The following is a 12122-nucleotide window of genomic DNA, read 5'->3' as shown; positions in this document are numbered from 1 at the left end:
TTGCCGCCTTATCCATTCGAAGATAGATTATTTGTCATGAAACATTTAATTAATTAATTAAGTTAATAAATTCGTAAAGCTGATAATATAATTACTTATAAATGATATCTCCATTCATATGACATTGATATCCAATATTTCAAAACTTTTTGTTTTGTTGACTTTTCAGCTTTTCCTTTCAATATTTTAAAATAATTTTTCTGTGTGAGATATCAATTTTTTCTAAGGGTTTTTTTTTTGGCTATTATTGGTAGGTTTCTGTTCCTTTTGCTGAGAGTTTTTTATTGCCAACATCAATGACAAGCATGACATTGATTAAAAGTACATAAACAAGAGTAAATGTGAAGGCAAACGACAAATAGACGGGAGGAATACTTGAAACTTAACAGTTGATATTTGACATTTGACAGGCGTTTATAGTCAAAGTAAATTGGGTCTGGCTCGATTGAGTGACTGCATGTATGAAGGAAGAAAAAATTCAAGTTAGGATGTTAGAACAAAAGGTGATTACTAGGCCATCAAATACTCATCTTTTTTCAAGATTTAATGCTTGTTCTCAAACAAGTTTGTAAATGTAAGAATACTGGATGGAGTAAGTTCTCGTCTGTATTCATTCAAGTTCTCTAGTATGTTTTATCTTCATCTATGGTTTATGACTTCAGTAGGCAAAATGCTTGTCAAACTAATACCAAAAACATGCGATAATTTCAGGTAAACTAATTAAATATCAGTATTTTAAAAATGCTTTTATTCTCTCAACTTTAATTTCACATTAAAATCTTAATTAATAAATGTTGAAATTTCCGTATTTCGTATTCAACAATTGCTACCTACGACTTTGGTTTGCCGCACAAACTGCATTATCCGCTTACTTCGATATGATAGTCACTCGGAATAGTTGTTTTTGTTTTGCTTAATATTAATAATACTGTATCCTGACATCTTTTGGTGTTATTGTTAGTCTTGTTAAGTCCTTAATACTTTAGTCTGTCTATTTACGTTTATTGTCATCGTGTTTAGCCGTTAGTTTTAGGTTAACTTCCCTCGGTTAAGGCAACAATTTCATACTAAATTATTCATAAAGTCATTTTCTGGGGCTTGTACATTTCAATTGCGTTTTTGTGGTTTTATTGGTGCTGTTTCTGTTGTTCAGTCCCCAAGGACAACGCAGTCAAAAGTTTCCCGTGCGCGTTTGCCTTTAATTATTAAATTCAGTTGAATGCCTCTTCATAAATGTAAGGCGAAATTAAGATTGTTGCCAGCAGTGATTGCTTAGGATAAATACGAGTGCAGCAACAGAAAAAGGCTACAAGGTGGTACCCTTTCCTTACCACTTGCCACTTGCCACAGATTTTATTGTAATAGCACTAAGCTACTTCGAGTTGGGTTAGGTAACGATTAAATCTGTTCGCCATACCGACGATCTGGGTTGGGAATAAGTGATGTGATTTCCAGTACTGGCTTAGCATTGAGTGTTGGCTGTTTAGTGTTCTGTTAACGTAGCTCACGGTTAAATTATATTGTGTTTGGTGACATCTCACAGTTCTTAAATGAATTGAAATAAAATATTAAACACCGACAAGATTTATTTTATTCGATAAGTAGTCTTATAAATTTTATGTAAAACTAACGACTGAGAATTACAATAATTTGATATGCTTAGCACAATTGCCTGTGCTTAGTAGAATGAAACACGTTTTGTTAATTGATAGCACTAAATATTAAAAACATTAAGTTTGTGAAAGAATATTACATTTGTATATTGGTTATTTTTTGTTATCAAAGTTACACAAATATATAGAAGTAAAGACATTAACTTTGACTTTGCTAAAGCTTAAATACTTTTTAAACAAAATTTTCAGTCTGCATTGAAGACTCGTTTATATATATATATATATCGGAATCGGCTCTACAATTCCTCACGTAAAATAAGCTGCAACAACTCTGACTCTTTAACTCTGACTCCATATATATATATATATATATATATAATATATATGTGCAGGTGGCAATACAAAACAGTACTTAGAAGCAGTGTGTTACAAAGAGTCAGAGTGGTTGCAGCTTAGTTTATGTGAGAAATTGTAGAGCCGACACAACTTTATTATCTAAATTTATGAAGGAAACTTTTATACTTTGAATTAAACATTAATAGTCTTATGTATATATGTTATATATAATATAGTTTGTTACATTAGAATGGTACTGTTTGCAGGCAATGGTACTGTGCCAGGATTCGAAAGAACTGCCTTGAGGTGTGACGTACTCAACAGAAAAACGACTGTGTTGAATAGCATAACATGCAGTGGCGCCCATATACTAATTGGAGAAAATATTGGATTAACCAACATAATTATGGAAGTAATATTCTAATAAGAAAATACCTGGCTTGCATTGTCTGCATAACTACAATATAGTCCGCATAGAAGATCGCACCGTAGGTAATAATAAGGCATACAATGCCGTACGGATCGCGCACAAACATGATAAATTCACTTTAAAAAAAATTAACAGTTAATTTCTAGAAATGGTGATATTTGCGGCGTCAGTTCTATAGAAATTTTGACAAACAAAAAAAAAATGATTTTAACGTATCACATTCGCCATAATTGACATATTTTATTACAAATATATTTTTTAAATCTATTTTTGTAATACGACTAAACAATTTAATATCACATCGCAAATCACATATACCATGTATTGTAAGAAGTTTTCTTATTAAAGACACCCCGCTTCCGCCGTCACACAAGCACGACAGGTTACGAACGCCTTCGATAAGCATTTACCGGGGCAACGTTAGCAACGTTAGTAACGTTGCTGGAAAACACAGGGCTTTTTTTCTAAAAAATTTTCAAGAAATAATATTTTCGTTAATATAAAGAATGAAACTACAAAAAAAACATTATTCTTATAGAGTTTTGAAGAATAGATGATATAGTGTCACATGTTATGCAATTTACAGAACGTAATACAGTTTTTCATATGCAATTTATTTTTGTTAATTTCACAACATCGTACTAATTATTTTTTATTACTTATATATACCGAAATTTTCTAGAATATTGTACCATTTGGAAAAATTTTATTATTAGTTAAATATTTATATAACCCTCAAACACAGAATATAACAGCCAACAAATACCTTTAAAACAGTGCTTTATTAAATTCTACAGTAGTGTTGAGTTTTTAACTTGATAAATATTTTCACCATACCCAGCTGTTCTTTAGGAGACAATTGTCGCTAGGCACTAGTACACGAAAGTAGTCCAAAGGAACTAGTGAAATGAGTGGTCCGTGAGGATGAGCTAAATCGCCATTTAGAATATATAAACATCTCAATACTTTTTTGTACAAAATTTATTAGTGAATTCCATTATATCCATTATTTTTGAACAAGAGAAAATCAAAATAAAGGAGAAATAAAGAAATTCAACCGCATATTAGAATTATTAGTGCATATTCCGACCCCTGGTAATGCAACGATTCACCAGAGGAATATGCTTCGTTCTCTCGTTATGTTCTTAATATAATGCCTCTTTCACAATAGAGCGTTGATTTGGCGAATATATAAAAACATTTCTTCATTTAAAAAATTTATTGTGTATTATTATTTGCAATTATTAAAAATTTATATTAATATTAATCGTTTCAAAACAGAAGATTTAAAACAGAATATATGTACACGTACTAACTTCTCTAATAGATGCTAACTTTTGCTATATATGTATTTTTTAAGCAGCATATAACATATGTATATAAATATATATGAATGATAAAAAATTATTTTTTTTAACAAAATTTACACAATTTTTACACTTCGTCAAAACACTTTTATGACTAATTATATATATTTGCATATATCAATAATAATTAAGGCACTACTGATTTTAGTTGACTTGTTTTTTCTTTACATTTGATTTATAAAGCAAATTTAAAATTTTATTATAATGAAATTTATAAATTAATAAATTAACATACACAATGGATTTTCCAATAACAATAATTTATGCTATTTCTTCTTATTAGAAGAAATGGCGACATGCTAATATGTTCCACAAGAGTATAAAACATTTAGGTTATAAACCACACCGATTTTAATATTTGACAATTCTGGTATGGTAAATAAGTAAGAGAGATTTTTTTCCGATATTACACAAAAAGGCACAATTATTCAAAATTTCCGCTCAGTTTCTTTTCTTTATCTTCTTTGGTGTAAACAAACAAGAATGATGCATATAAGCATTCAGCGTGATTGACCGTCAAAGTTGACATAAGAGTCTGTAAAACTTTAGAAACCAGTGTGACGAAATTGGCAACTTGTGTTTCATATTCTTTTATAACGGGATCTCCATCGGTAAAGGTTAGGAGCGAAATTTGCTGAGGTAAATTATTAGAAAATATAATGAAGTGTTCAAGTGTATAAGTATTTAATTGTTTAGAATTAATATTATTATAATGATTTTGAAGTTAAATAGTTTTTTGTAATATAGAAACTTTTTCAGACGGAAAACAAAACATAATGGAACTGGCGCCCGTCGCAAACGAACCTACGATAATAAATCTTAAAAGGGAAATTGTTGTTTTATATAACACGTTATCGATTTATGGAAACGAAATAACTACTTTAAGAGATAAATTGAAATCCAAAAAATGTTTAAAATGTGGACACGAAGCACAAAATCGTATGACAAGAGGTACCAGCACACGTGATTTGATTCCATCACATAATGTAGGTGTTCAGTTTCCAGATATGTTTCCAGATGCAGATCTGTATCCAGATCCAGATCTGCTTCCAGATGCAGATCAGTTTCCAGATTCAGATTTGTTTCCAGATCCAGATCTGTTTCCAGATCCAGATCTGTTTCCAGATGCAGAACTCTTTCCAGATCCAGATCTGTATCCCGAACAAGGATTCTTGACATTCGATGAGTACTTGAAAGTTATAAGCTCAGCAACTCCTATTAATGACGCGGCAGAATTAATGCCGCCAAGTATGGATGATGAAACGTCTAGTATGGATACCGAACTGACAAATGTTTCTCGTAGCATTGATAACAGTACGCAAACAGATCCGAAACCAAAAAGAACTGTGGGTGATATTTGTTCCATACTACACTTGATTGTTGATCAAATAGAAGATTTATTTACAAACCAAGGTATGTAATATTAATAATCTGAGCTTTTTACAATAATTGTTCAATCACAATGTCTCCAAGAAATGAAGAAAGATAATGAAACTGAAGATGAATGTAATGATGATGATGAAACATCAGCGAACGAAGCCAATGTGAGCCAGATGCCAGAGAAATGGAAAGAAATTTGGGAAAAGAGAAAACAAAGTAAGAAAAATGAATTAAAAGAAATATTTTGAATATGTTATATGTTTAGAACAATTGTATTTGTTGTTGCAGAAAAAGTTAGACATGACAAAGTTGAAAGTAACACCAATGTAATGGCATCTGACCATATGCCAAAACTCACCATTACTCCGTCTAATAATATTTGTACCAACAACATTGACTATATTGGTATAGGTGAGTATATTGCGTCAAAAGTCTTGGAGCTTTATTATAAAAAAGATGTAGCAAATGAAGTCGAGAGTGAGGAAAACATTGAGCTAGGCGCAGACCAAATTGCTAAGAAGTGAAAAAGCGAAAATACTTTTAAGGAAAAATTTCAAAGAAATACCTTATTCATATATAACTATAAACTATTAACTATATCATATGCACATATATAATAAAATGTATTTTTTATTTATATATTACAAATCAATTACAAATTTAAATTATTGTGTAAACTATATTTATAGTCCCGGATAACAAAAGGTCTATTTTTATTTTGTTATACAAATTTGTTTTTTGTTTTAGAAAAATGAGTTTTTAGTTCCATAGTTTGCATTTTCCCAATGTGAACCCAGAGAAGAGAACAAACTTGAAGATTTTGTTTCTGATATAGAATATCAAGAAGTCGTTGACTTTATAGAGTTTTATAAATTGTAAGCGTTTACCTAACATTTGTAATGCAAAAACTACTCCCAAAATATTTCAAAGAAATGTTTAGTAAACAATTTACTAAAGTTTTTAGATAGTAAACTGATCGTTATATTTTTAAAACCGATTTTTATCGAGCTTTTTGGGATGATAAGTTCTTAAATAGATTGGCAGACTTTAAGTAGAGTTCCTTTGTTTTGCAATTTTTTAATTCTAAGAAAAAAACACCTACGATAGTCATCGAAATGAAAAACAACATAACTTTAATATAACGGGAACCAATAACTCTACCTACGCAACGGCATAAGTATAATATAGTTTTATCCTATAAGTTTATTTGGAGAGGAGAATACCAAATGATTATTTTTCTTTATAAAGCCTCACTTATATTTTTTATGAAATATTGAAATCGAATAGCTTACATAGTATGGTTATTAACAGTAACCGCCTTGTGTTGTTGTAAGTGGACTTATTGGACTTTCACGACTGGACTAGTAGGTCTCAATTCCGCGGCAGTCTGAAATAGTTTTAAAGTGAATAGTACAAACAAAATATATAGCGTATAGTTTTTAACAATAAATACCGAGGTCAGATTTTTTATTTACGCTTCTCTGTCCTTAACGTTTTTTCTTCTTACGAGCCTTAGGCTTAGGTTTGCGTTATTTGCCACATGGGTTGTTATTACGCTTCTTACCCTTCTTCCGTGGGAACATCGGGCGGACCTTGAGTTTTATATCGTTAGTCAAACTGGAGGCAATAATGTTGTTTCCTTGCCTTATCACTTTCTTTTCTTTATCTTCTTTGCTACATAACATGTCATGCCATTTAGCAAAAATAATAAATAAAGCATGTATATCATATTGAAGCACACCCATACACAGACGAAAATAACCTTTTTGGTGATGAGTGAACGGAGAAACACCTATTAATACCTTCTATTATTCATTCTTATTCATTTATTATTTATTTATTCTTATTCACTCACTAAATGATTTTGTATGAAGGGGTGTGTGAGGCAATATTTACGAAGTAGATGCATAGTCTTTGTTTTTGTATATTTTTCGTAAAATATATGATTGGCTTTGTGTGCGTTTAATGCATTATTTTTTCCAAATTTGATTTTTAACGAAATTTTGTACTGACCTCATACAAAACTATGACTTTTGGGTATTATGAGAAGAGTAAGCACTGGTTGTAGCGCAACCATAGTTGTAGTTAGTGTAAATGATATTGATATGTTTGGTAGTGTAGACAGTATTATGCCCTATAGTAGCAATGATATGACATGTATTAATAAATACCATCTTGTTTAATAATTAATTACATTTTATATTTTAATATATATAATTATATACATGTTAAAGTTCTAATAATTATTAATTAATTTAATCATATAAAATTGATGGAAAGCTTTTATAAATAACTAAATATTTTACAACGCAATTTAAAAATGAATTATTTAGTGTATTTTTTAACTATATATATTTTATAACACTCGCAACGGCTATAAATAATAAACAAATTGCTCTGTCGTCTGACTGGAATTTTCCATTTTCTTTCAAAAATGATTCACAATGTATCAGTTTTAAGGTTTGGCACCATTATAATGCTTATTCGGTAAGCTGTTTCAGGAAAGTGATTAGATCACTTCTGACGTATGGCTGTGAACTACTATCCCAGGAATGGAGAGCACTGAGAAAGATTTTGATTTTAAAATTTTAATGTGCTCATGTTCTGAACACTCAAAAGTATAATTGCAAAAACAACTAAAATAAAAACACTAGGTAACATCAGTGTCAGTGTCGCAAAATCATTCTAGTCGCAAAACTAGAATGGTTCCAACTTATAACTATGTATATTGGATTTGAATTATGAATTCCGAATATACATAACTTATACGACGAGAATTCACTGGAATTAATATACTTAATTTTATTTGTATTTTAATATTTATTCATGAAATTTTATTAAAAATTAATTTTAAAACGAAAAAGACTTTCTGCAGTGCCAAATTATTTTTATTGTTTTATAGATAAATTTAGGTAAAAACGTTGGTAAAAAATATATAGTGGACGCCAGATACATTCCTGCCAGATACATTCATGCCAGAAACATTCATGCCAGATCCATTTATGCCAGATACATTCATTCCAGATACATTCCTGTCAGATATATTCATGCCAGATATATTTCTGCCAGATACATTCCTGCCAGATACATTCAAGCCAGATCCATTCATCCCAGATACATTCATGCCAGATCCATTCATTCCAGATACATTCATGCCAGATATATTCATGCCAGATACATTCATTTCAGATCCATTCATACCAGACACATTCCTGCCAGATACATTCCTGCCAGATACATTCCTGCCAGATACATTGTTGCCAGATACATTCATGCCAGATCATCGTTCATTTCATATCGACCTTAAAAGATATAAAAATCAGAAATGTATTTGTTGAAAGCAAGATACTATAGATTATGAAATTGATTTAGTTGCATTAAATACGATATAATAATATTTTATTAATTACGTAGAACTAGTTCGATAGTAATTGAATATATATAATACATACTAATATCGTCGCTTCGGACGTGAAGGTGTGTTCAAATCATCTGCAGCTTTCTTCTTCTCAGCGATAACCCGGGCTAACGCAGAAGTAGTAGTGATTTTGCAATTCTTATAAAAAATATTATCCAGACGAGAATGGCTATAAGAGCCGAATTGTCTAGAAACAGTACACGTCACTCTCCTGCGTTTGGTCCGGGTACTAATTTGCTGCCGACTGCCAGATGAAGTGCCTTGATTCCTTTCATTGTCTGCTGGCATCTTTCTTGCGTTTTCGTTCAAGGCAGAACTTGGAAGTTTTTGATTGCGCTTGATTGTGCCTTGATTCTTTTCGTCAGCCAAATTCGCATACTCGTTGGTTTTCTTTTTTAAGTTTTTGTATTTTTCTGCATCCATTAATCCATTCGTGCTTAGTGTACGTATCTGGCGTCCACCAATGGATAATAAAAAGTTTGTTATTCTACCATTCATTTTTATATACGGAAAATTTAGATAAATTAAAATCAAAATTTTTGAAAATTTTTTCTAAATAAATTTTGAAACGAACTGCAGTCAATTTTGAAAAATATGTATTTCGGTTTTGAAAAATTTGTAAGTAATATTTTTGAAACTATACACGCCTACTTATGTACAATGTAGTATGTTTATAATGATGCAGTATTAACATTCGAAGTCATAGAGTCTGACGTGTTGAAATCATTAATTACTCCAGATAAAACATCTACCGAAGTACTATTGTAACCACTGTTAGTAGTCATACATTTGGTTGAAGCTGAAACACCAAATAAACCCATTATATTAATAAGACTACCCAGAGTAATCATTTCGTCATTGGCAAGTCCAAGACTTGTGTTGCCAGTTTCACTGGTGCCATTAGAAGATTCAGTGCGAGATATGGGTATATCATCTGTCATCATCTGTACGTGCAACTCAACATAATGGTGAAGTTGAAAAATATCTGTTATGCTTTTCCACCATATTATACATTAGAATTAAGTGAAGAAAATAATAAAGAGTCAGTCATAAATTACACCTAGACTCGCGTGTTTCACGCGAAGAATATGTCATCTACATTGCTACTGGTGTTGTAAGCACAATTGTTGTGAGCTGGAGAAATTAATAGAACAATGTAGGGCACTCTCTTCAGTACTTTCTGATGTAAAATGCCTCAAATTCCAAACTAGAAATGTTGATTGCAATATTAGTGTTGGACCTAAACTTTTCCAATGATATTTTTCATTTCTGGAATTAAGAATCAGTTCAGAATTTTGCGGAACGGAACGTGTACATTAAACAATCAGAATATTTATATTCACATGCTGAATATATACATTAAGGGTTAAGGATATTAAGGATTAAGGAGATTAATTGTGAAACATCACATATTTTAAGATGGTACTAGTAATTCAGTGTAAAGTTTTGATGCCTGTATAATGTCTCGAAAGTATGACAATAATTCTAGAATAACTATAATAACTCGGATTTCAAAAGCCGCACAGAATCTCTCTAAAATTTTCTTGAAGAAAGAAAAATAGTTTAAAATGACACAAGTTGATCTTGAATCAGACCAGGAATACACTTAAAAGTCTTCGAAAAAACACACCATAACACAACAGATACTTAAGCAGTTTATGTGGACTTGCCTTTAAACCCCACTTATGTTTAAAATTTGGTGAATTATTTTAAGTTTTGCTATAAAAGATTTGAGCAACATTTTTGGAATACTGCAAAATAAAAAAACATTGTCTCATAATATCGCAATTACCCTACAAACGAACACACTTCAAACTTTTTATTTGAACTTAAGAAACAAGTCAAAATAATTCAAAATAAAACTATTTTCAATTTGTGGAAGTGCAATTTTTTGTTAGCCCTATTGGATTCGTCTAACAACCTTTTGGCTCGAACCGAATTTGTTGCTTGTTGGCTTTTATTCGCAGAAAGAAATAAACTTAAAAGCATTTAAAATCCATTCAATTTGACATTTAAGTCAACGTAACCTCAAAGTGGCGAGGTGGCATCAAAAGGAGTGTGAAGTCTGACTGAGAAGGAACATGCCACATTTGTTTTGTTCAACGCAATAAGAGACTTTGGCACTGGAAGCTTGGGAAATGGATAAAATAAATAGAATTGAACGGAGCAACGATTTATCCTCATGCCGATAGTTTTTTTTTTGGCTTTCACTTTTTTATGAAATCCGAGAGCACCAAGAAGAAGAGTTTTATGGATAGTTTCTATCCATAAGAAATAAAAACTCTTAGTGAAAATTTGTAAGGAAACGAAAATTTAACAAGTTTTCGATAAAGCGGATTTCCATTCAAAAAATAAGACATACGTCAAAAAAAGTAGACAAGCGTAAGGAGCTGAGCTTTATATGTCAAAAGCAGGAAAATTGCTCAAGAAAATTGTGAGTCAAGTCAAGAATTTGGATAAGTGAAAAACAATAGAGGAAGGGGAAACAAAAGCTTATCGAAATATGAAAAGTTTAAAAACTCTTATACAACTATTATCAATATTTAAGGATATTACGAAACTTTTTCTTTAACAAATTTTGTAGATAGATTTTGTTGGCATTTAAATACAAAACTTGGTTTATGGTAGCACTTTTATGAAACTATAATATAGCTTTCAAAGTAAGTAGGAAAGTTCAAAACAGTATTTTCTATGAGGTGTAAGAGATTGTTTAAGATGTGTGATAACTATTTTGATCTCAATAAAAATTTCTTTCACGATGTAATATCTATCGTTAATCAATCATCTTCTTTAATGTAAGTTATGATGCTTAATATTAGCATTTTCTTTTTTGTAATCATTTCAATACCTTTATGGAATAGGTACTCAGCAATAGTACAGTACATATATTAATCAATCTCATTATATATGTAGTGTCCAACGCACGACGCAGCAACAGTCGCTGTCGCTGTCTATAGTCGTCAGTAATAATTGCTAAATCGTATTAACCGTAGGACTCTAACCTGTAAGAGATTGTAACCAATAGATTGTTGCACAATGTGTAGTGGCAGAGAATTATTAGACAATAAAAAGGATGTATTTTCTGTGTAGATTCTCTACTATTAAATTTTTTAATCCTTGTTGTTCCGATAGAAACCAAGTGAATTCTAGGCACATATCACTGTTGAGAGTATTTTTTATATACGAGTACTACAAATACGTTCTTTAAATTATAAAACAAAAAATTACTTTTCTCAATAAGTGCTTCTATGGGCTCAGAAATGTAAAGCTCTCTCTCAATCGACTCTAACGATTGCTCGTCCCACTTATATTTTTGCATGATGCAATAGTATGGACATGAACAAAAAATAACGAAGCTTAAGGTGTGTTCGAAAGAAAAGTTCTTCGTAAAATGATCCATTCCAGGTTAATCATGATAATGACATCATTTTTCAAGTTAACAACTGATGCCGAAAGATGTTGATGCGGCAATTTGAAAAAGAAGCTATAGGGAAAGACCATTTCTGCTATGGAGTGATCGAGATTAAGTGAGCATTAACCACGCTTAATGTACAAGAATGGAGAAAGCGTGTACACAT

At 31.0% G+C, this 12122-nt stretch overlaps 3 protein-coding genes across 6 annotated transcripts; 1 reads left to right on the top strand and 2 right to left on the bottom strand.

Annotated features, from left to right (window-relative positions):
• Positions 1 to 817: 817 nt before the first annotated feature.
• LOC119687008 (palmitoyltransferase ZDHHC3-A-like) lies at positions 818 to 2777 on the bottom strand. Of its 3 annotated transcripts, none has more exons than XM_038101148.1 (3): positions 2385 to 2777; positions 2194 to 2319; positions 818 to 1545 (listed from the first exon to the last, which is right to left on the bottom strand). In XM_038101148.1, exons 1-3 carry the CDS (start codon positions 2483 to 2485, stop codon positions 1368 to 1370), a joined length of 405 nt encoding a protein of 134 aa, XP_037957076.1. In that variant the 5' UTR covers positions 2486 to 2777; the 3' UTR covers positions 818 to 1367. The 3 variants fall into 3 exon arrangements, 2 of the variants coding, with proteins under 2 accessions (XP_037957076.1, XP_037957077.1); XR_005253068.1 differs by lacking the exon at positions 818 to 1545 and having other exon boundaries at positions 1981 to 2319; positions 2385 to 2551; positions 2698 to 2777; XM_038101149.1 differs by lacking the exon at positions 818 to 1545 and having other exon boundaries at positions 1981 to 2319.
• Positions 2778 to 4122: 1345 nt separating this feature from the next.
• LOC119687006 lies at positions 4123 to 5729 on the top strand. The gene is made up of 4 exons (XM_038101146.1): positions 4123 to 4385; positions 4506 to 5159; positions 5220 to 5342; positions 5415 to 5729. The coding sequence occupies exons 2-4, from the start codon at positions 4523 to 4525 to the stop codon at positions 5648 to 5650; spliced, it is 996 nt and encodes a 331-aa protein (XP_037957074.1). The 5' UTR covers positions 4123 to 4385; positions 4506 to 4522; the 3' UTR covers positions 5651 to 5729.
• A 2571-nt stretch (positions 5730 to 8300) lies between these two features.
• Positions 8301 to 9088, bottom strand: LOC119689924. 2 transcript variants are annotated; one of them, XR_005253514.1, is made up of 3 exons: positions 8579 to 9088; positions 8369 to 8428; positions 8301 to 8338 (listed from the first exon to the last, which is right to left on the bottom strand). XR_005253514.1 is itself a non-coding variant. In XM_038104861.1 (2 exons), coding segments are annotated over exons 1-2 (465 nt in total). In that variant the 5' UTR covers positions 9043 to 9088; the 3' UTR covers positions 8342 to 8427. The 2 variants fall into 2 exon arrangements, 1 of the variants encoding a protein (XP_037960789.1); XM_038104861.1 differs by lacking the exon at positions 8301 to 8338 and having other exon boundaries at positions 8342 to 8428.
• Between the last annotated feature and the right edge of the window lie 3034 nt (positions 9089 to 12122).

Source organism: Teleopsis dalmanni, chromosome X (genome assembly GCF_002237135.1).
Source record: "Teleopsis dalmanni isolate 2A chromosome X, ASM223713v2, whole genome shotgun sequence".
Taxonomy (NCBI): Eukaryota; Metazoa; Arthropoda; class Insecta; order Diptera; family Diopsidae; genus Teleopsis; species Teleopsis dalmanni.
The sequence above is the reverse complement of the archived record's forward strand: the minus strand, read 5'-3'. Positions and strand labels throughout refer to the sequence as shown.

Bases quoted from the DNA above. Each gene is read 5' to 3' on its own strand.
- LOC119689924 (XM_038104861.1), bottom strand. From the start codon at position 9,042: ATGAATGGTAGAATAACAAACTTTTTATTATCCATTGGTGGACGCCAG.
- LOC119687008 (XM_038101148.1), bottom strand. From the start codon at position 2,485: ATGTTTGTGCGCGATCCGTACGGCATTGTATGCCTTATTATTACCTAC. The intron at 2,320-2,384 runs GTATTTTCTTAT...TTCTCCAATTAG, and splicing joins ATGCAGACAATGCAAGCCAG to TATATGGGCGCCACTGCATG. The intron at 1,546-2,193 runs GTAACAAACTAT...AATTCATTTAAG, and splicing joins GCAAACAGTACCATTCTAAT to AACTGTGAGATGTCACCAAA.
- LOC119687006 (XM_038101146.1), top strand. From the start codon at position 4,523: ATGGAACTGGCGCCCGTCGCAAACGAACCTACGATAATAAATCTTAAA. The intron at 5,160-5,219 runs GTATGTAATATT...AATGTCTCCAAG, and splicing joins AGATTTATTTACAAACCAAG to AAATGAAGAAAGATAATGAA. The intron at 5,343-5,414 runs GTAAGAAAAATG...TTGTTGTTGCAG, and splicing joins TTGGGAAAAGAGAAAACAAA to AAAAAGTTAGACATGACAAA.